Below are 24393 nucleotides of genomic sequence, written 5' to 3' on the forward strand. Positions count from 1 at the left end.
GCCGAGCAAATTTTACAAGCCGTACAATAACCGTACGAGCTAAACTGCAAACAAACTTGTTGCGTGTTAGCGCGAGGTAATGCCGCCGGTGCTTATTTCGGCTACAGCCTACAGGAGACGATGCTCGAGTATTAGACAGCTTGTTTTATGAATACGTTCACTTTCGCCGGTTTTCACAATACATATCGTATTCTGCGGTTTCACCGTCGCTCCGAGTCGCGTCCTGTCTGTCTCCAACTTGTTCGTTGGTTTCATTCAGAAGACAAATAATAAAACGCGCAAAGGCCGTCGCTAGGCGCAATAAATATTGTTGCCACTCTCAAATTATATTTTTCTATGTTTCTTCAATGAAAAATCCAAGCTGTTTGACATTACGGTCTCGGATTTACAAACTCCGAGAGTATCTCGGGCTCTTTCGTAAACGGGAAATCGACGTAATAATTGCTAGGCATTTCGAGACGTTCGTGAACACACGAGCACATTTTGTTGTTCTGGCGCGATGCCATTGTCGCCGCCGGAAGCAAGCTCTTTTTTCGGAAGGACACGTTTGTGACGCGCTGGAAGTCTCTCGTTTGTCACTCATGTCGGCGTGTGCCTTACGCAACATCCTGATCATGCACTGTCTGGCGTGTAACGTCAAAACGCACGACGGTTGCACGGAAGAACAGGCGATTGAAATATGTATTGCGCGTTTGTCCGTTATGATATCAAAGGACGCGCGTTTTCCAGATCTCGTCTATTGCCACGCGATTATTTTTTTTCCCCCTCGTGGTACTGCGCAATAATTAGACGCGTCTCAATCTCTTCGCGGACGGCGGCCATTGTTAAATCGTGCGACGATAAAGCGACGGGGCTGCTGTTGATATTAAATGCGGCTAATTAGAGACAGTTTATTACCTTGTTTACCGAATCGTTCGGTGCCATTATAAAGATTAGTGCTAATGTCGCGACATTTGATTGCGCGCGACCAATCGTCCGCTAATTGTTTTCTCAATAATATTTGTCCCACTCCCTCGATGTCGCAGAAAGTGTCGCTAGTTGGCCGATCTCGATTTATCTGTTGTTTTTGGTGTATGATTTCGTGAAAGAGTTATCAGAGTTGCTGCTATGATGGCCGGACACGTCACAATTCGTGTCATGATGAGGAAATAATCTTCGGATGTGGAAATATTCTAAGAATAGTTTGTGAATATTGTACGAAAACGAATGTTTTGTAAGATAAATGCTGGAAATAACAATATTGTGATAATATTTTGAGATTATGTCCTCATTTCGCGCATTTTTAGTCGAAAGATTGATCTGGAACACATTAAATTATTAACTAAATATCCTTTAACCGTGATTAATTCAATTTTTTATGTGCATTTCTGCCTAACTTCTTTTTGCAATCTAACGCAGAAATATAACGAATTTCGTTCTCTCTGATTAGAATTAATACGGTTTCTTTAGCTTTTGCAGGAGACTTCTTATCATCGACAGCGTGATTCGTAATGATATCCGCGAACTGACTCAAAAAAATTTCGAATCATAGTCGATCAATGATCGCAATAGTGCGCAAACGACGATAACATCGAGAATGTGGCGCGACTCTAACGCAGTTGAGAGAAAAATGCATTTAGTATACGTCGACAATACATTATGACTTAGGCAGCGATAATGTAATCGATCTGGCATATCTCCGACGTTAAATGAACAAGGCGATGCGAACGGTGAACGTGGAACGCGGCACGACATTATTTTCAGTCTACATTGTCTTGTATGCATTTCCGCCGGTGGACATCGCGTTACCTCCTAACGCGAGAACACGCGAGAATATAGCGTAGGATATTTTGGAAGAGTGCCTCAAACAAACAACGGAATATAAGGTTAAAATAAGGTGCGTAATGATTTTGGTTGCTCTAAAAAATTGCTCTAAAAACTTCTGGAATTATATATGTGCGGAGAAAGGAAAAAAAAATGTCAAGTTTTCTGTCACTGTACAAAGTAGCGATTGAGTTGAAAAACGTGGCGCGAAGGGTATCATTCGCTTTTATTTTGTGGCAGCAATAATAGCGGGATGCGACGCCGTCTGCAAATGTCATGCCAGGTGCGTGGAAAAAAAAAAAGAGAATCGGAGGAACGATTTCCAGGGCCGACAACGTGCTCATCGCTCGTCGTCTTATCTGACATCGCATTATTACGCGCGTCCACCTCATCCGCTACAACTAGTTATTCCCTTCGTTAGGCTAAATGATGAATTAATTCCCGACGCCGGTAGACACGCGTTATCTCCTCGCTAGACGATTTAGCTTCTACGGGGAGACAATCTCTCTATTTAACGATGATTTAATATGTTGCATTGAAAATTTTGCAGGAAAATCTAAATAATCTAGAAATGTTTAAATAGACGCAACAGTCAAGTTTGCAAATATTTCCTCTCTAAATCTGAGAAATGTATCTGAACATATTTGCTACTAGCAAAAACTGAAACAATTTACTTCAATTAACAAGTACATACAGCTGGTCTAAAAATTAAAAGAGAGAAGCTGTCGTGTTTCTATCTTCATTTACAATAACGACGCGCAGTGATGATTCTCGAATGACGCGGAGCCGTCGCGTCGGCGATGTTCTCGCGGTTCACCGCGATGTTCGATCGTTAGGCTAGGATGCGACGGCAACGACGAACGATCTGTCATTGTTATTGTTCCTTTTTCCCGTCATTTTTCGAGGCGGTGCGACGTCGCGCGCGGCTCGCCGCTCTTCCTCTTTTCTAGCCGGGCTCGCGGCCAACTGACCATAAGGTAGTGGTGATTAATCTTGCCAAGGGCATGCTCGACGTTCCTTGCATTCGAAATTCGGAACGTGTAGTCGCGTGTACGTGCGCGCGTAACCTGTGTATCCCGAGCGAAGAGAAAACAGGCGCGACAGAAGGAGGGAGAGAGAGAGAGAGAGAGAGAGAAAGAAAGAAAGACAAAAGTGGAAAATGTAAAAAAAACGCAGCGGGACGCGCGTTTTAGTTCTGCCGGATATACGCAGCAATAATTTAAACGAAAAGTGGAAACGCCTTATGAACACATTTGATTCAATTTAGATGGGATCTCAGGGCCTCAAAATAAAATCTATTTTTTAAACGCTTCTCTAAATTAGGAAAAGGAAAAAGGAATAATATGATGTACGGTGAATGGGTAATGTTCGCTAATATTTCAAACGATAATCACAAGTCTTCTTTCAAAATTTCTATTTATTACCGAAGTACGATCGTCTCGCTACACAATCTCGATCGGTGTTCGATAAATCTGTGACTCGGTCTATTTTTCCTGGAGATCTAATAACTGTCCGCAGGTTTGTTCTCAGATCTCTGAAGTCTCTATCGGGCGATTTAATCGTCCCGCGTCGCACGATCTGACTAAACTTTTACATATATTTCTTTAAACTTCATCTATCCCATTACACTATTAATTTTCAGCATTAAACGGAAGTGATCTAATTTTGATGATTCAGCGTCGCTTCGCGAAATAAAAATATTATTCGTAGATAACTAGTCGCGTTGATCTGCCATGTGTTTTAGTTATAAATGTACGCGTAAAAAACCAAAATAATGGTAAAATCACTGCCCTCGCGTAAAACGATGGAAATTTGAATGTGATCGTGGCGCGATTAAATGTGCGGCATTGTTGTGTCTTGCTGTTGGCAATTGTATTAAAGTATTGTGCGGCGCAGAAATCGCGTTCGGTAAATCGAAAATCCGCGTTCCCTGCACTTTATTGGAACTATATATCGCTGCTTGTTTATAATTTTCAATAATGTATTACTTGTGCAGGACACAGACTGCGCGCGCGGCCGTTGATAAATTGGTGGCAATGAAGCAATGTGTTTTCACTGCTCAATAGCGGTCTTTCCAATCGTGAGAGAGTTATTAAATTCGTCGCGTATTTGTAACGCGCAACAAAGCGCTTTGCGATCAAAGTACCACGTCGCGTGTAATTAATAAGTTAAAAAAAAGTGCAACTGCCACGCGAAATTGTTTTGAAATCAGACTAACGAATAGTTCAAGTTTTCAGATACTTTCGAAGTAAAATCCAGAATTCCCGATACTGTCTTTAATACATCTTATTATAAGTACAATAACTAACTTTTCAAGTATATGTTGAAGACAAGTTAGATGTATATCCCCAAGGTTGCACACTTTGTGCTAATTAATGTTTCCGTTCTCATTAAAATTGAAACTGAGTTTGGAGAAAGCCCGACGGGAAGAATGTTATACCGAAGCCGCCGGCAATATAATGAATATGCATTCGACGCGGTCGAGAAACGACATAAAAAAAAAAAGTGTAATTATATGAAGAGCGACTTAATCCACGTCGACGTTTCGACAGGAACTTCGCACTTGCGTAACACTCAAAGTTTCATCCACTTTGATAAGAAATAATGACGCAGCGTTACATAAACGTCGCGTTGCGGCCAGTTCGTAACCAATCCGAAATAATATCAGTGGACACCTTTTTTTTTCCTCTCGATCCACGATACCGCAATCATGGTAAACAATCGTCTCATTCCGCTTGGTTTCAATGTTTTCGACGGCCACTCATCGCGCGTAGAATCCACGTGAAAAATATAACGCGCCGTGTTAAAAAGTGTCGCGGTTAAATAACGCCGGCCCGTCGCGCCAGGTCGGACATTTTCGTTACCGGTTTACGAATAAAAATCAAAATACGTCGGGTGCGCGCGCGTAAGTGTTCGATAAAATTCGATTTGATCGCGTCGGACGGATTCGGTGCTCCGGGATGTGTGTTTGATAAACGAACAAAATACTAAACGTCACTGAAGTTCACTAGCGCTTTCGTTCGGTAATACGGTAAATTTTGGCGAATCTAGCAATTTCCTGAATGCATTAAAACGCGTAAAACTATCTCGCCGTGTGAAGTCCCATCGACGTTTTGCGCCATCGGTTTTTCGCCCGTTGGCGAAAGTCCGTGCGATACGAATACCGCGAATATATTTTTAATTGTAGCCACATACGATTGTGAGATGCATTACGTCTTGCGTAATATATTTCGAGACAACGGCGGGACGGCGTTTAAAATATTTTAAATAATGCTAAAAAGATAAAAAGAAACGATAAGAAATCGTATCTGAAATAAGCGCTCTTGCAAATCTGTCATAAAAGCATGCGGTATATTATTATCGACTTAGCGTTCATAGCTTTACTCTAGTATTATATCCACATCGTTGTCTTTACACAGACGCAAACACACTCTACGTTTAACGCAAACAACAAATACGGTTGCATGCAAACAAATTTCTCCGTCACGTAATTATTTACTTGCATTGCATCTTATGTGATAGCTGAACATAATTTAATTTAGTTAAAATCTACGCTTTACAGTTACACGTTTAAAAATCATTCTAATGTTTACCGACGAGAAATATAAAAAAAAAAGAATACACAAATAAAATTGATGCAACTGAAGTTGCGCATTGTTACATTTCACCGTTTTATTACACCGCAAAAGGTAACACATGTTTAATACGCGCGTAAATTATTATTACGACTGTAATTTGAGATATATGTTGCCGTCGTGAGCGCGATTCGTAAAAATGTTATGTAGCATATTTGTTTTTGCAGTTTTGCTCGTTATGATCGTCGGACAAAGTTCGTTAGCAATTGCAGTTCTTTTTATATAAACAAAATGTGAAAAATTTATTTCTTTATGAATATATTATACGATTGTATATCATAGTATAAATAAACTATATGAAACAAACAAATGGCAATATGACAAAATAATTGCGCGTTTTGTTTTTTTTTAAACGCAGCTTGTTTTTTATTTATTTTTGCAAAATTTTCGATCGAATTAAAAATATCATAACCGTAATGTAATCCGTAATGTAATCCGTAGTGATCAATTCATTTTGTTATACTACTTACAGTATACATTTTGTAAAATGGCGTTAACAGAATGGGAATGGCTGCACAGAGATCAAATGTGCAAAAGACTTTCATAATACGGCCAATAAATACTTATTATCCGTTAACGCAAAACAATTTAAATGGAATAAACGAATATTTATTAATCTATCAATACAATCAATTAGTTAATCTATTAATATCTAATGTAACTCCGCATGATTACACACGCTCGCAAGAGTAAGGTAATTATTTTGATCAATCGTTTTGAGAAGAAAGCATCGCGTGATAAATCCACTTTACGTGTTTATTTCAAAGCAACAAAGATAAATCAAATTACCAGTTGCATGTAAATAATTAATTTGATTGGCGTAAAGTCTCATTTAGAAAAACAATACGATAGGAAAACCATAATACAGCAGCGATTACATTTTCTTTTACGTGTTTAATAATTAATGCGTGCAAAACAGTATGAGATTGAAAAGATCGGCGAAGATAATAGTTATCGAGGCAAGGATTGACTTACAAAGATCTACCGCGGTAACAATCATGAAGTCATTACGTGGTAACAGGTTTTCCATTTTTTTCCGTTCGCGGATGGTAATTGATTGAAAAGGAAAGGAAATACCGGGAGCCGTATCTATGTCGTTAACTATTAACTGCATCATTACTCATAACATTTATGGACGGTGATTTACATTAATCATTCTCACTAGACATTATAGCGAACAGTGATATTATTTAAACGGACTAATATCATACTGTATTCATATAACCACTGTTATTTTGTTTTTGGCGCAAAACGCGTGAAGCAAAAAAACCCTTGATTTTTGTATGATCACATACTTTAAGATACGTTTCTTGGTAATTGCAATTTTGCCTGAAAAGTATTTCGCTACATTTTGTTACTCTTGGAGCGTGATCTTGGTTATGCTAATGAGATTTATCAATACAAGAATCGTTCACGAAGTGTACTTTATATAATTAAATTCTAAATTTAGTTAATTCTTTCTCTTTTATTTTATCTGATTTTAAGTTTAGAATCGCTATGTGCAAATCGCGATCAATTGTCGAAGAAGACAATGTATTTGCTCCATTGACCCGCGAATGCGTCAGACTCACTTTTAAAGATGCATCTGCCAAGATGGTCTAAGAATAGCGTAGCCTATAGCTACTTGCGCTCGCTCGCAGTTACTTTAAAACGCCCTTTTTAAGTTGCGCAATAGGGACGGAGAGGGGAAGAAAATGAAGTTCTTAACTCGGAGCAGGGTCAGGTAAAGGGAAAAGCTGGCCATTGGAAGCGCGGAGAAGAATCTACAACTTTCCTTCGGGGGGTTGCTATCGCGAACTGCCAGGTGATTCACCCTCGCAAAACTTTGAGCAGCTGTCTTTTACTTGTTATCCGCCGCTGATCTTCGACCCGCGCTGCATCGGCGGGTCATTATCGGCTCGCATCTTGCGTTTACGTGGAATAGCAGCGCGACCAGATGTTGCCCAACGTACATGCACTGATACCGATTTTCGATTACCGCCCGTGATTATAGTCTCTCGATCGTATACGCGATGGATTAAAATTTTAACCCTACCGAAAAATGGCTGTGGGATACTTCCATTATTTTCTCATATGACGTACTATCTTAATAATAATCTCCCGTATCAAAAAATATAAAGTTTAATCCCCTGTCCGAAAATGGCTATCGAATATTTCGATTATTTATTTTTTTTTTTTATATGACTTACTGTCGTATAATAACAATCTTTATAGTAAAACATATATAAAGTTTCCCGTTTTTAAATTAATTCACAGAACATTTGATGAAATTTCAGGCCTGGGTTTAGGCCCGCACACGCCGGAAGAAGCCGCCGTCCTGGCGGCGGCAGCCGCGGCATTACATCACCATCACCAAGGCCCCGGCGGTCCTACGATGAGGCCCCTGAGGCCACCGTTACCGCCGGGGATGCTCCACACGTCGCCGCATCCCCTGGCCGCGCATCATCCTCTTTCGGCACCGCATCATCCCCTTGTCCCGCCTCATCATCCGGAGGAGGACGGCGTCGTCGACGACCCCAAGGTCACGCTCGAGGGCAAAGAGCTCTGGGAGAAGTTCCACAAGCTCGGAACAGAAATGGTCATCACGAAGAGTGGCCGGTAAGTGTTAACGTCGTTGACGGCATCGTCGCCATGATTACGATCCTTTGTCGTTAATTGAACGATCGCTGCGAGAGGCATCCCAAGAGCAAATCAGGATGCCAATTCTACCAAGTTTCATCGCACCATGTAAACGTGTTATGTCGAACAGATATCGAGTAGTCAGAGTGTCCTTTCGACCTCAAATTTTCCCGTCAATGATAGGATTGTGATTTTGTTTGGAAACGCGCGGGCATGAATATAATCAAGGCGTGAATCGCCTTGGTTTATGTTAAAGCAGTTGCGAATTTGTGCAAATTCGCACTCTTTTCCTCTTAAGACATAAGGAAATTTATTTTTACTATTGATCGTTAAAGTTATTAAAAAGTAAGCTAGAATGCGCGCGTGATAATTTCTAATAATTTCATCGGTTTTTTCTTTCGATTAAAAGAATCAAATTTTTTTATATTTAAAAGAAATTGGTAATAGTGACTAGTAATATAAAGAAGCGCGTGGATCAATCTTCTCTTTAGTAAAATTAGACGAATAAGATATTTTTTTCAACAACTTTATATTTAAATTATTATGAGAATGCATAAATTAAAGAAAATATAAGTTTTTTAATTAAATATAATATAATTTGCGACTGATAATATAATTAATCTGTATTTTTCAAATTGCAAATTATATTTAATCAGATTTCAAATTTTTTTTATATATTACGAAAAATTTATTAAAAACTATTTTGCGAAGTAGAGAAGAGACTCATTTTTATGCAGCTTTTGGGTGTATGTACTGGGTAGAGTTTTATTGTCGAAAGACGTGTAGCTGTGAATAAGAACTCTCGAGTGAACACAAGATTCTAAATGAACACGAGAAAAAATCTCATGCGGGTTGTCTCGAGAAACTTATTCAATGTGCTCGCAAATGCACAATGCGGATTTCTTAAGCCTCTTTGTATCAAATTAAATACATTCTAAATTTCTTCGGTGAAATAAATTTTAATTAATGACACACAATGAAGAGACAATGGCGAAGTTTAATGTCTTAAATTAAAAACTAAGATTAAAAATTTTATTTACTCTAATTTCTAGATATCAGCGAAAATGTAAATGCGTAACGTATGATGCGTATTGATTTTATTATTCCTAGAGAAGCTTATCGCGAGAAGAAAGTGTCACTCTGGCGTGTGCATTTTTATTACACACGAATTCGATCGTGTGCTCTTAACGAACTTTTACTTTTCATTATTGCGAACTACGCTTGTGCCGCTCACGCAACACACACGTGTGTCCGCGTGCCCTTCCGCCATCTTTGTACACGTGTATGACGCGGGGGATTCATCCACGCGGTACTTTCCCGATGACGTGTAGCAACGCTGTCGTAAAAAAGATACCACTATGAAGTTGTTAGATCCCTTCGTCGTCAAGCAATTGAAACTTCTCACCTCCCACCACTCTCGATCCACCCTTTTGCTTTCTCTCTCTCTCTCGCTCTTTCTTCCTTTTCTTGCCCTTCGGCCTCTTTCTTTTTTCCTCGACGCGCAGCCTATCTCCTTCACCCTATTCCGCGAAGTCATGATCGCTCGGTGGTGGGTACGCGTCGTACTGTTATACGTTCGCGGCAAAGAAAATAGAGTCTGATGTGGAAGGCGGTGTGCGAGCAAATCGAGAAAGGGAAGGAAGACAGAAAGGAAGGAATGACGAAGAGCGCGAATTTCTTCTGCGGTGATAGGCCGAGCTGCCAGCGAGCGGGCGGGCAGGTATGTCGAGTCTGAATGGAGACGATGCTAAACTATAATAGCCGAGAATAGAGCACGCGCGCCCGCGACGAAAGGGTGAACATATATGCTTACATATTTTATGTGCGACATATACAGGTGCTAAAGCGCGCGCCCGCGTACGTGGATTATGGCCACACCGACGTCGGGTAGCGATGAGCGCGCGCGTGTATCAGTCGGATTAAATCTTCCTTTGCTCTTCGTCTTCGATCTTCGATTAATACGCTTGCCTCGGTTGCGCGCGACCGCGCGTTGTTTGTGCGCCGTTTGCTCTTCTAATTTGCGTCATTAGAGCCACGGCAAGGGGAGCTGCAGAGTTTGCTTTAAGGGATCACGTCGATAATACGAGAAAATATTTATCAATGTTGATTAGCAATGTGATGTTCTTGTAGAGAAAAAAATTAATGTAAATTCTTTTTATTCAAAATTTCCGAGTTCCATAAAAAGTAAAAAGTGCGAATAAAGTCTCGCAAAATTTAAATCGAATTGATATTGAGTACTATTGACTACTCTACGTCTAAATATCGTCAATCAAACTATCATTAATTTTATTAATGTAACAAGACAGTTCATAATACAATAGTGTGCGTATCTCAAACTGTCGTCCAATCTTAGTAGTGTTTTTGATAAATTCACTGCCGTTTAGTGTATGACAACTAATCAATCGTGATATTTACAGACTCAATTTGCAACACCGGAAAGCGGATTGAATATATAAAGGAATGACTGATTCAAAAGTACCGACAATATGATTAATTTATATATGTAATGACACACGTCGTAATGATCCGTTATCGAGCCGTAATAATTATCCCTCTTTCTCGTATGACAGCTGTTTTACATTCGAAATTTATGCAACGTTTCAGATCTTAAGTGCAACAAACCGCGTTGTGACACCGCAAATGTCCATACAAGAGAAATTAACATTTATAGCAACAATCCTAATTTATCACACAATATAGATGCATTTATCTTTTGGAAGTTTAGAATTGACATAATCTAGTCGGATATTGCCCTTAAACGTTTTAAAGATAAATTATTTTATTTATAGCAGATGAAATCTTTAAGCAATACAGCAAGCTTGAGATCCATTAAAGGAAGATCCATTAAGTAATTAATTAAATAAGCGAGAGTGAAAATTTGTTATTTCTATTAAAATTTAGTGAAGATGCGTAAAGAGGAATATACTTTTCGCATCATTAACGAAACGAATAAATAATCACCGGCAACGATGCGATTAAATCAACATTGTTGAAATGGATAGCACTTAGTATTCTTATCAGAATCAAACGACCGGTCTCTAATCGATCTGAAATCGCGGCGCTCGCGATTCGAGTGGCGCGGCGCTCAGGCGCACCCGCGGCCGATCGATCGCAATCTCGAAAACTGGCCGCGCTCTAAATCAATCTCCATCGATAAATAATAACCGTCAGGCCTGATCTGCCCTCCCGTCTCTCCCGCCTCCGCACTGGCCGTAGTATCCGCCCGCTCGCGATCGGGTTTCAGCGAAACGCCGAGCGAGCGCCGCGCCGCGCCACGCCGGGCCCCCGTAACGGCCGATCATCGATAATTATACGCGTGGAAATTATGCCGTGGGCCGGGGCCCGCGCTCGTCGGACCCCGCGCTCGAACCCCGTCCGGTGGTCTACGTCTCAATACGGCGTACGCGTTTGACACGTTCGCCACCACACGCAAAGCGCATTTACACTTGGAGCGTGCGTGATCCACTAGACGTCTCTCGCCCTCTCCTTCTCTTCCTTTCTGTCGCCCGCAGCATTACCGTTCTACGTGAATAATTGTGCAGGGTGTTTCAGACAATATGCGAGATTAGGAAAGAATTTAACATTTAACAAGATTTTAATTATAAGCTATCTAATATTTAACATGTAATAACTTTTAATGTTAAATATCATGGCGATTAAAAATTGAATAAAATTTCGTTAGGAATAAAAGTAATTAAAAGAATGAATTTTTTTTAATGTCAATATTAATAATGCTTTTTTGAAAGTGCATATGCTACCGTTTTTCGACATTTCCATAACGTCCCACGCGTACATACACCCGCGCGGATAATGAGCGCGCAGTATCGTAGATGCATAATAGCGAGCGTGTAATGCCAAAGGGGGTATGCGGGGTGGGGCCGGAAACGGGTGGGGGGGTCTTAAGTATAGGGCTGCTTTAACGATGTTTGTTTTATACATTGGCAGCCTCTTCTCGAACCTGTAATCTTTCTAAACGAGATATTACCCGGACCCGTTGCGATACACAAACCCTTGCCCGAATGGGTCGTGCGGTGTGCGCCCGAGGAGCTCGCCTCATTCGAACAGGAAAGAAAGAGAGAGAGAGCGAGTGAGAGAAAGGGCGAGACGACGTACGGGCGAAAATTTTCGCTGCGCTCGTGTTCGCCTGCCTCGAACGAGGAGTCAGCGCCACGAAGGGGAGGCGAGAGAGCCGAGGCCCCGGGGCCCAAAATTGCCTCCCCTCCGCCTCCGACTGCCTGCAAATTGCCAGCCATTCACGGGTTCATGTACGAGAGCGCTCATACACACGCATGCCTGTGCGCGTGCTCGTGCCACGGTGCTGAATTAAGAGAGCGCCGGTTAAAACGAGATCGAAATTCGTTGGCGTCTCGGCCGGCGAAATTTGTGGTTTTCAGACACGACGAGACGGCGACTTGACACAATCGAGAGGCTTTAATTCGTCTGATTTCTAAATCAAATAAGCAGCGAGCGACTGCGAGCAAACAAAAGCGCGGGCCGTCAAAAGGACGCAAACCCATGAAATCTTATGTAATCAGTTTAACAGAATTCATCTTCGTCACTTTCAATTTCTTGGCCAACAGGCCGAGGCACGAGCCATCGTTTTCCGTGCCACTTTAAACATCTTGTGAAACACGAATACACTCTCGTACTCCTTTTTTTTTCCATTTCGCAAATCGTTGGATTTGAAGAGGAACCGCGCGCAATGTCTCTAGGCTCAAGTTTGCTTGAATTACAAAATATTGCCTTCGGGTATATAGCACTACCTCTGCTGTGTGTAATTTCAAATTCCAAAAAGAAAAGTACGCGAAAAAAATTGCCGATGTCTCGATAGTATCGAAGTGCATTTGATGGTTACGTATAAAGGTGCAGCATCACCTACCCTCCTTCGTCTTTGATGCAGCGTTCGTTTCCCCTCTCGTTCCTTCCCCTTTTCCCCGCTCAGCAGCTGGGCTCACCCCATCTTTGTCGCACGACATGCGTGACAGGTTTGCGCGCAGTTTCTCCTCTGCATTCAGGGCAAATACTCACGACCCTTACCTAGCTCTTTCTCTCTCTTTCTCTCGCTTTCTCTCGCTTTTTCCGTGCGCAGGGCCGCGCTCGCCGTCTCGTTGTCTTGTCGCGGGGTAACCGAGCTCGATATAATTAGCCGTATAGTGAATTTGTACGCGCGTGCGAGCTTGAAAATGCGTGCTGCGATTGTGGTAAAATGCGTGCCGTTATATCCACCGTCGTGTATCGACGTTTTTCCTTCGGGGTAGGAGCGATGACGGTCGCTACAAACGAGACGAGGGTGTCGAGAAGACAGTCTCTCCCCCGTCAAACTACCATCGAAAGCAACTCCTTCGCCACTTCTCTGCGCTATGACCTTTCACACTCAATTCCTTTCCGCCGCGTTTTTTTTTCACACTAAAGTACCGTTATCTGTGAGAGCCGTAAAAAGTTGGATAAATTTGATGAGCAAGCAGTGGAGTTTTATATTTGATTTAAGAAAAATCATTTATAAAATATTTTTCAACAATTGGAACACGATAGTATTTTCTGTAAAATATAAAAATAATTAAATATAAGTTACACTGGCATGATAATTTTAATCCATTTTTAAGCAACTGATTATTTCGTTTCAAATGTAGTTATTAATAATATTAAAAATTGTGCAGCATCGCGCCGTTTACTTTTGGTGTGAAAGCAGCCTACGTCGACCGCGATCGACTCGTTTCGCGAGCTTTGCGTGACGCTAATAAGGAAGTCTCTCGTGCCGGAATATTGAAACCGACAGTTCGTAAAGGCGACACGACGTTTCGATTTCACTGTACCTATCTCGGAGCATCGATATGTGTAAGAAGAGGAATATTGAACGCGAACAGCCAAACTCTTTTACCTGCCACGAGCATTGGCCTTGCTTTACACCCTTTTTGAATTTTCCCTTCTCCCCTTTTTTTCTCTTTCTCTTTGGGTCACGCTCTTTAAGAGCGATGATATCTACACGAGGCGACTTTAAGCCTTCTCACGTTCCGCTAGTTTTTCCGCCTGTGAAGTATCGCGTGGCTTTACGCTTTACGCTTCGATGAAAGTCAGCCGTGAATCTCGAGAATCGCAATTCGGAGCGAGACGTTTCACGAAGAAACAAATAAGAACGAAAAAAAAAAAGAAGAGCGCAACCACATGCATGCGCGTTGCACGAGGACTGATTTAAGACCATCACAAGCCACCGTTTTGGCGACCTGAGATATAGTGTGTGTGTCCACATCGTAAAACGCGCAATAAAAAAAAGCGATGCACGTTCGCGGAGCATTAGCGCGCAGCGTATTCGTATTTCAAAGCCTATAATCTTTCCGTGCCAGTTAAACGATAGTTGTCCCGTGCATTCCGCGTGGCCGGTAATTACACAAATCAAGGGGGGAATAATCGCCGCATTCTTGCGTCACCGCTCATAAATATTAGCCAAAGCGTCAATTCATTACCGCGCTCGTACGTGCCGCGGGCACTTTGTCTCCAACGGCTCTATATATCGGCTACACCTTTCGCTCGCCGCGGCCTTGCTTGCCATGCGAATCGTCATGTGGACTGTCTCGTACAAAAAAAAAAAAAGGAACGAAGGAAAGAGAGAGAGGCGCGAGGAGATGCGAGAACACGTAATTTCAATTCGTTTCATTCACCGACGCGACGTTAACGACAGGTTGTCCCGCGGCTGCTGCTGATCTTTCCACGACTTTACATTAAAAAATCATTGGTTTTTCCCTGCGGCTTTTTTTTCGTTTTGCTCGTTTGTTGATCGACAGGCTTTCGTGTCTTCAACCGTCTTATCTCATCTCATTTTGGTGTCTCTATTACACCTTGTTGTAATTAATTTCTTTTCTCCGATTCGCGATTTATTTTCTTTGATATTTACATTGTTATTAAATTAAATTATTATCGAATCCATTTTTAACATTAGACTGCACGTATCGATTCACTCGTTCATTTAGTCTGCTTTAATTCTTTGTTTTCTATCCGTCCGTGTTTTTCTCTTTTTTTCCTCGCTCCTTCTTACACTCTCTTCGCCAGCTTTGCTTTTTTATTTGATTCAAACACGAATGTCCTTATCTTCGACGGCACTTTGCGGCGTGTTTCAAGGCTACAAAAGCCCGTACACGCGATTACGAGATAGCGCATCGCATCGTCGTATCATCTCGCACGCGAAACTGTTTCGCGCGCGCGTTACGCGGCGTGACGCTCGGGAGAGAGTGCTGAACCGGCGCTTTAGAATGATTTTTCTTGCCCGCGAGCTTCCCAACTGTCCGTGGAAAACCCACACTTTTCACACTGTGTGCGGCGTTTAACGATCGGTGCGAAACTCGGCGCGTGTCGGTCGCATACAAGTCACGCATCCATATTGATTGAATTTCCATCGCTGAGCTTTGCCATTCAATAATTAAATTTGCCGCAAGATTAAAGTATTTTGAAATAAAAAAAGTGCGGTTTTTTCGAAAATAAAAATAGAATAGGTAAAAAACGAAATTTTTTTTATACCTATTATTGGTTTATGTACTATTAAAATTACTTGTTCTTATATTTTTCGATATTTTTCGTCAGTCTTGCCTCCATTTGTAAGCTGCCGTTGTTCAGTTACTATTGTTTAAATAATACCGAAACTCGCCATTAAACGAAGATTTTACGAGCATATAGAAATTACTACAATTAGCAGTCAATACCGCGTGCAAACCGGAAGATAATTGAGAATTGTCATAGGGTATGGGCGAGATAATGAGGCGTTAAATACGTAGCGTTATTACAGCGATATATTTGTGCAGTTTACTGATAAAGTGCGGCATTTTTCCTGTCGCGTATGTTGCCGGCTATCCATCACCGTTGCGCGGCAAACGCGCACGATTACCGGCGATTGCGGTTTGAGAATAGTCCGCGATAAAAATGGTGAAGTTTGAGGATTCCAATGCACAATATGTGCGCGACATAAATTCCCGTCCGTCTACGTAGAATGGCTGCATCAAATTATCACCGGACAGTTATTTATTGTGTTGAGCGATATTGTGTTATCTACGTCAGGACGCGTCGCCTTTTAAGGTCGTGCTGTAAGTACGCACACGGCGCGTGATAAACGCCAGAATGATGCAAATGGCGCGGAATCACGAGAAAATCATACGCGGAAGCGTCGAGTAATACAACGTCGGTTGCGCGACCCGCGTACGCCGATCGCGATAAATCGGCGGCGCCGCCGCAAGAAGGACAATTGCGTGGAGAAAGTCCGGTTCGCGTGACCGCGATGCGATTTCGCGGCTTTCGCATCGGCAGAAAATCCCGTAAGTACGTTGGTGAAAATTCGTTTTAATTTTCTCGAAGGAAAAATTTCAGAGAGCAATTTACCATCCCACGCGATGAATAACCGCGCGGAATCAATGAGGCAATATCCGCGCATTTGTATGTATATTTGATACGGTGCTAACGATTCATAAATCCACTGTATGATGTAACTTTAACCCTTCCTCGTTACATCACGTAATAATCCGCAAAAGCGCGCATCAATTCTCGCGCCAACGTTTGGCTGCGGCATTAAAATCTTGATCGATCACCGCGCTCCATCGATCGGCGCTGCCGCACGTACGCGATGCCTCGCTCGTTATCGAATCGCGGTGAAAAAGGTGATCGGATAGACGTTATCGGATCGAATTCCGCGCGAATATATTAATTTAAAACTACCGCCGCGCTGCTCCGCCGTTGCATCGGCCGGATTAAACACTGATTACGATCTGACATGCGTCTCGAACAGGTGCGAGAGCTTTATTATCCGTCAGTAAAGAGCACGGTACCTATTATATCCCCGAGATACATCGAGATCATCTTTCTCGGCGTACATTTCGACTTGGCGAGACACGCTGAAAACTGACTTGATCAAATTTAGCATCGATAGGGTGCCGAACGAGTGATAGTCTTCTCATTAACATCGAAAGTACTGAATGTATGCACGGTATGTGAAATGCAATATACTGTTTATTTTCGTTAAATACCTGATAAGAGAAGCTGAATATGGATGATCGACTAAACTATGGGCGATGGCAGCGCTTGATAACGGAAAAGAGAATCGCTGATGACGCTTAGCCGTGCAGATCAGCTCAAGTTCGCGATAAAAAACGCGTAACATTATCGGTCCTTGAACACGATAGGTGCGTCCATGAAGTGTCTAATTAAGCGCTTCGCGACACATTTCCTCTTCGCGTCGCGCTTCGCGTTCGCCTCGACACACGCGCCGCTGCTCGACTAGTGCGTATCGCTCGGCACGAATGTGTAACAACGTGGCGCGTTAATGGCTGGCTTTACCTGCATCGTATTACGTGCATCACAGCCGGCTCAAATCCTGACGGACAGCCGCGCTGCGCGCTCATTTTTATAATTAGTAATATAAACTGTCGAGGCTGATATGCGCGCAGAAGGAGGATAATTATACTCCGTTGCCTCTGGAGGGAATCCTATCTTCATTTTTCGCTCGCTCTGCTACATCGAAGCGGAGGATTTAATGTTATAAAAAAATACAGCAGATAAACATCGGGGAAAAAGATATGGAAAAATTATCGTACTGAATTTCTATCACTAAAACTATATTTAGCGTTTAACGGACTGATTTGTGAGGACAAATGGTTATTCATATGGTTTCGATTTGTACAACTTGTAAACGTTCCAAGGAAAAAAGCTGTAATCGCGGTGGAACGCTGCGAGAAGTTAATGTAACTTATCACCAGTTTTATCTTATCGCTTTGATGTAATAATTAGGGTTAAAGCCGATAGTTTTGTTTACGTTATATCTGTCCCGTTATAGCCATTAACGATAACACATATTTCACAAAAATAACTCACAGGTTACCTTGAATGAAGTTTTAATTTATGTTTGTACGAAGTCTGTGGAAATATCTTTCAAAGCTTAAACTCGTGTTGATTAATTAATCAATCCTTGTCACTTTGACTTTTAAAATAATTAAAGATGATATTCTTTACTGAAAAGTAAATGGATCTCGAGCTGGTGGCTCGTTCAAAACTTACGAAGGCAAAGGCAGATAGAGAGAACGCGATGTACGGCGCGGTAGGAAGGAAGGAAGGAGATCGCCGCGCGGCGGTCGACGGCCAATTTCTGAATGCAAATAACGGTGGTGTCGAAAGGGGCCTTGCGGATGAAAACGCGGGGAGGCAGTAGTATGCAAATAGAAAGCTGTTACGGGCGTCTTCTTCGCCTTCGGCCTAACCTACGCCACTTGAATATGACGCGCGAGCCAACCCCTTTCTCACGGCGCAGAAAGTGTGAATTCAGTGCGAGACGCCGGGCGAGGTGGGTGCAAAAAAAAAAGAGGCCTTGAAATCGAGGATACTGCGCGTTCGTCATTTTTTCAGCGGCTTATTTTGAATCGCCGTTTCACCTCGCAGAAGAAAAATTCGTGAAAATAAGCGCAGTCTACAACTGTTTAATTAACGTTAATTAATTCAACTTCCTCGAAAGAGTTTATTTTTTCTATTTATTATTTCAGCATTGAGAGAATTAATCGATTGTGTCTGTATGCATTTTGATAAGCGAAATCGCAGTATATTGATCAACTAAAACATCAAACGAATCCGGACCATTATCGCGAGATCGTTCTTCGTACAATCGTTACTACACGTGCGTATCATAGACACGGTATTAAGCCGGCAGCGACAAGCTGGATCTGATTAATTAGCGATCGCATGCGGGCAAATTAATCTCGCGCTTTATCTGGAGGACTTTAATAGGTACCTTGCCATTCACCAGCTGCTGCTGCTGCACACTGCATCGGATATGGTTACCCTACTTTCAGCAGTCTACATTAGTTTGAAACCTATAGAAACATCCGCATACCGCTCCATTCTACTATCCGTGCTCGTTATTTTTTAATACTTAACAAAGTTCGGCTAAACCCAACTAACGCTGCAACTCGTCGTCGATCGTTATTTCGTACGTCGCAAAAATGTGAGAAAGATGAAAAGGAGTGAAAGTACGCGGGATGTCGATTATTAATTTTAATAACGGAACTTTCTTTACACCGCAAGAATATTGTCCATCATATTTTATAGCGGTTGAAAATTTACGACACCCGGTATGTATCGATCGCGCGTCATTACGATCGAGCCGAGTTCTCCGAGTTTCTCACACCTGAGTTGAAGAGCCGTAGGACTAATAAGAAATCCTATAGGGGCGGCCGCATGGCGAGATCACGACGTGGAGAGCCTCCGCGCTCACACACACGCACGCATTCTCGTTCGGATGTGTGGCACGCACGCACGGAGCGGAGACGGGAGATATAATGATGGCCGTGGCGTGCCCTATAGCGTGTAAACCATAAGAGATAATGTAACAGTGGAAGTTCGGCTGGCGCCACTCGTTATTTATACAGTGTGGTCGGGCAGAAAGGGGTCTGTCGGAGGCCCCGGGATTTCTCGGGGCGGGGGGGTGAAGGCCGGAGACGCCCACTAAATTATTATTTGTTCTTGGCGAGTCATAAACGCCCGGAATTATACCGGGGCTACCACGAAGTCTCCTCGACGAAACTCTTGCCCGCTGACCTTCGGAGCAGCAGGAAGTGATGAGAGCCCGTTGGCACTCTCGAGACGTCTCCCCCCCGATTGTCGATCCGTTTTTCTGCCAAATTTTTATTTCGCACCTTTTTAACAAACCGCAATATTCTCCGTGAAGTTACGTATTTTTTCGTATTAATCAAAGCGTTGAAGTCACTAATTTTGGTCGGAAATTTATGAAAACTGGGAAAAATGTATGAAATAATTTTCTTTCGACTCTGGAAATGTTCAGAAACAAAGACTCGCGTCGCTTTTCCACGTTAGCAGGTCGAATCGCGCTCGTAATAAAAAAAAAAAAAAAAAAAAAGAAGAAGAACGAAAGGTTCGGAGGACTCGTAGGACGCGACTTCGACGTATTTCGTCGGCCCACCTCCCTCGGTTAAAAAAGTTTCTCGCTGCGGGGGTCCCGCGGATAAGGAGATGCGGCCGAAGGATGAAAGGAGAAGAAGCTCTCGGAGCGCTGGCGATGCCCGAGCGGCGACTATCGGTTTCCCTATCGCGCCCGCTCATCTTCCTTCGGGGCCTACTACGCGGAGCCCTACGGTGGAAAGGCGTATATAAACTCGGCCTTAACTGCTTTACGACGATCGTTTGTACCGATTTGTTCGACAAGACTCGCACAGTCGAGCGGGGTGGATAGGGTGGAGGCGAAAAGGAGGAGGTGGAGGAGGAGGAGAACAGTGAGCGGGGCGGTAGAGTGACTCTCCTCTCCTTCGCTCTCCGTGTCTCCTTTTCACTGTCAATTCTCCTTCCTTCGCGAATAGATTTGTGTCCTGCCCTTCGTCGTCCCATAAAGAGTCTCCTCTCCTCTCCACACTCTCTTCCTCCGCGCCTCTCTCCATCGTCTTTTACTTCCTCCTGACGTCGAGGCGCCAAGGAAAACTGCGTGCGCGTCGTTATGGGACGCGTCGATAAATTTGCAAAAGGCAACACAGCGTAAACAGTTTAAAGTAACGACGCCGGATAAAGTGCACGCGATAATTTTGCGACGCACGGCGCGATTGATTCATCGATATACGAAAGAGAGAGAACGACGAAGAATATTTTGCTGTCGTGGCCGATTTACGGCATAGCTTGCGTCCGACGTAAAGATATTCCGTGGCGGGGGACTTTTAATTTCCACGCGGCGGCACTTTGTGCGGTTCCTTAAACCCGTACTTTATGCTTCTTAGCTCCTAAAGTGTGAAGAATGCGATGAGCTGTGCTTCTCCGCTTACAACGGGTGTTTCCGAAAGAAGCTGTTCACATGGATTGTTCATACAATTTTCGTTAAAAAATATCTATCAAAAAAATTCCGCATCAATATAATAAATGTAATAATATATAACTGTATCGATTAATTTTCATTACGGATTTCTGATTCAAATAAAAATCGTATAGCGATACCGATCGTTATCTAATTAGTTAATATTTACTTAGTACACACATTATATGCACGATTTGCGTGTTGCCCGTTACGTGGCCGGATGCGTCCTAAAAATTGACGGGAAAAAGAGAAGAGAGGACGATAAGGAGAGGATTGGCGGGCAGAGAAATAAATGGGCATGCAAAAGGGAGCAAATCATCGGTGGGCGCAGCGCTTAGCGATAAAATAAATTAACTTAAAGCTACCGAGTTGCGCGGGATTCTTTCGGTGGCGCGTCCCCGTCGCGTGTAATGACGCGCCGTAAATAACGATTCCCCCTTCGATTTATCGACGAGAGCGCGGCGGCGGGGGCGGCGAGAAGAGAGGATCGGCTCATCGGTGTTGCATCAAGACGGTGCACCGGTATGCGCGTTACAGTTGCTGGCCGGCGAGCATTATCCGTCCACAGGCACGTCGTTACGCCTTACCGGAGAGCTCGCTCTCGTCCGGCTAATAACGAGGCTTCTTTTTCTACAGCCTGCAGCCATTCTCGGAGAAATCATAACGATTAGTCGCGTAAAGTCGTAACGTTTCTCGGCACGTCGTTTGAATTTCTCGGCGCCGCGCGTTACTCGGCGAAAGAAGCGCACGTGAAGGGCTCGAGGCCGATTCTTAATTACAGTGCAGGGAGATAAAAGAATGTATTCAATTTTTGAAACTTTGAAAATCGAGAAAAAATGTTGCAATTATTTCTCGTGGCACGTGATACATAAAATTACACAAGATGAAACTTAACTTTTTACTTTTTCTAACTCGTATTGAAAGTCGCGAAGCGCATTTTCGAAAGTACGCTAAAGTGTTAAACGTAAGATGCGTTTATTCTCGCATATATATACACGCACTGGTGGTAGCGTTCAAAGAAATATTGTCTTTCGGAAGCACGAAGGCAGCGTGCGTAATCAATTGTCGTAAATAAGGCGCGACCCGCACGACGATGGCATTCGATGATACACGTATCGGGCGTCCGCGTCGTAAATCCGCGATTGGTTTCATCGAACCGACGGCGGGTGTATCTCCATCGAGATATCGATGCAGCTCCTCCGGCTCTCACCGCGACGAGGAGACCGCAGCAGCAGCGTGCACCTGTGTGTTTGCGCTGTCTCTTTCTCCCCTATTTGTCGTCATTACTCATCGACGATATCGAAGAGGTATTTCGCGAGGAGCAAGCTGCTCCTTATTTATTTCTGCTCGGACGAGGCTCTTTCTCTCTCTTTCTCTGTTTCGGATTTACGTAACTGCGATACCTATGAATGTGATTATTGCACGCGAGTTTCTTTATTCATCTTCTCTCTTCTGTCTATTACATAAGTATTGAATGGATAATTGACAGAAAATCATGGATATATCGGCGTGAAATATCATTTAATGCCAATAATTGATTGAGTTTTTTTTATCAAACGACTTGCTTATTTATAAATTTCGTATTTGAAAGATAATTCCAATAGTATTTGCGAAGGTTATTTTTACCGAACAATTGTGATTTATTATTCAACGGAAAATTATCATATTTTATTCGATGATCGGCGATCGCCTATCGGCTATAGAAACCAGACGCACTGAAAGTTTCATGGAGCGAGACAGCGCTTCGTGTATTATACGTGTATTCGATCGGTGTTTGCAACCGCTTCTCCGACGTGTTTCTCCGTCTCTCCGTTAACGAGGCAGAAGCCATAGGCCGGCACGAAATACCGAAAGAACGCCTGCGGCTGCGTCTAGATCGGGCCCCGCCGATAGAGCCGTAACGCCGAAAATTAGCGCCGTCCGAGAAACAAATACCGTGAGGTGAGAGAAAGGGAGAGACAAAGTGGTGGTTTCACGGGATGAAGGAGGACGGCTCGCGCGACATCGCCGCGTGAGAGCGACAGAGAGAAAGAGAAGGGGAGACGTGTACGTACACGACGCGCCGGCGAGGATGCATGCTCGCCGAGTTATATCGACGCTGCTCTTCGTCGTTGTCGTGCTCGCGCGCATCACCGCGGGCTCCTGAGGTTTCGTGGAAGCGATCTCTCTTCCACCTGCCATACACTGCGGAAAGCACACCAGCACCGGGGATGGATGGATGTACTGGGTGTCCCGGAAGTGCATCTCTGCGGTTACACCCGAAACTGGCAGACCACTTCCGCATGTGCTAGGCGAAATGCGACGAGAGTGAGAGACAGAGTAAAGGAGAGGAGAGGAAGTGTCGTCGCGCAGAATCCACGATGTTCAATTAAAACGATCGAAATGTTTGAAGAGCCGAAATGATAAAAATGCACAGTTTACCGCGTTTCTATATCTATAATTAATATCTACACATATTTAATTAATATTTATAATGCAATTAATTCAAGCGGCATTTACATATGCTAATTGTAATTAAATTATGAGGCACGTAAAGCAACAGTTAATCTGTCAGGATCAGGCATTGTTATCAAAAGATAGACCTGTTTAATCGGTTATAATTGCGATCATCGTCTTCCGCTGCGCAAGCGGAAAGAAACATAAATTATAGCGATTAAAAAAGATTAGCATCTCGCAAGTTATTAGCGATGGTATCCGCGATACAAATTCGCGCTGCACATCGATCGGAAGTCTCGAAAATAAGAGTACACCATATGCCATATGGGAATAAACCGACACGGCGAGCTGAAAGGAAAGAGAGAGAGAGAGAGCGGGAAAGAGAGATCGCTATGTGTAAAGCCTTTTGAACATTGTAGCGGGACGATGAATTACAAACGAGGAACGAACGTCGAACGATCGAATGTCGGACGAAGCAGGTGCTTCGCGAAGTCGTCCGTTTTACCGCGGTTTATGTATTCTATTCCGCTTTATATCGCGCGATTTACCTTCGGAATCAATCATAGCGTGATACCGCCGCGATACCGCCGTTATCGTTCTCCAGGTGTAATTGTGCCGTCGCGCGCATGCTACATATTTAATAGTAATAATCGCCGAGTAGGTGTAGCGACGTACATATATGAATGAGAAAATATATAGCGTGCGATTGTAAACGCTGTCGCGAAACGAAGAGCTCACACGCTCTTCGTTGCGCGATCGCTATCGCTAACTCATTTTTTTTAATGCTTAACAGATTGCTATATCAAAGTTGTCATACTCTCACTTGTTCTCGCGCAACCGACGGACTATTAACGTAGCAGGATACCGTGTAATTTATATTGCTCTTTGGAAAATTGATATAAATGAATTTTATTCAACCCTCTGAAAGATTGCGCAATTTTTGTCATCATCACGGTGAATCTGAAAATAAAAATCACAAAAAAGCCGGCCGAGAAACGTATCCTAGATCCTATTAATTTCCTCGGATACGATTTATCGCGCGTCCGCGATCGCTTTTTTTTTTACGATCTAATTTTTAGTATT

The 24393-nt window shown here is 43.0% G+C and overlaps 2 protein-coding genes across 7 annotated transcripts in view; one reads left to right on the forward strand and one right to left on the reverse strand.

Moving 5' to 3' along the window:
* LOC105670827 (uncharacterized) overlaps positions 1–24393 on the reverse strand; it is a 168477-nt gene that overhangs the window by 51960 nt on the left and 92124 nt on the right. The window lies entirely within an intron of this gene.
* Positions 1–24393, forward strand: part of LOC105670825 (T-box transcription factor bifid) — an 82937-nt gene that overhangs the window by 3087 nt on the left and 55457 nt on the right. For all 5 annotated transcript variants that reach the window (XM_067350752.1, XM_067350750.1, XM_012364548.2 and 2 more), the window contains exon 2: positions 7715–8036. In XM_067350752.1, coding sequence (XP_067206853.1) covers positions 7715–8036 — 322 coding nt within the window. The remainder of the gene's footprint in view (positions 1–7714; positions 8037–24393) is intronic.

Source organism: Linepithema humile, chromosome 2 (genome assembly GCF_040581485.1).
Source record: "Linepithema humile isolate Giens D197 chromosome 2, Lhum_UNIL_v1.0, whole genome shotgun sequence".
Classification (NCBI taxonomy): Eukaryota; Metazoa; Arthropoda; class Insecta; order Hymenoptera; family Formicidae; genus Linepithema; species Linepithema humile.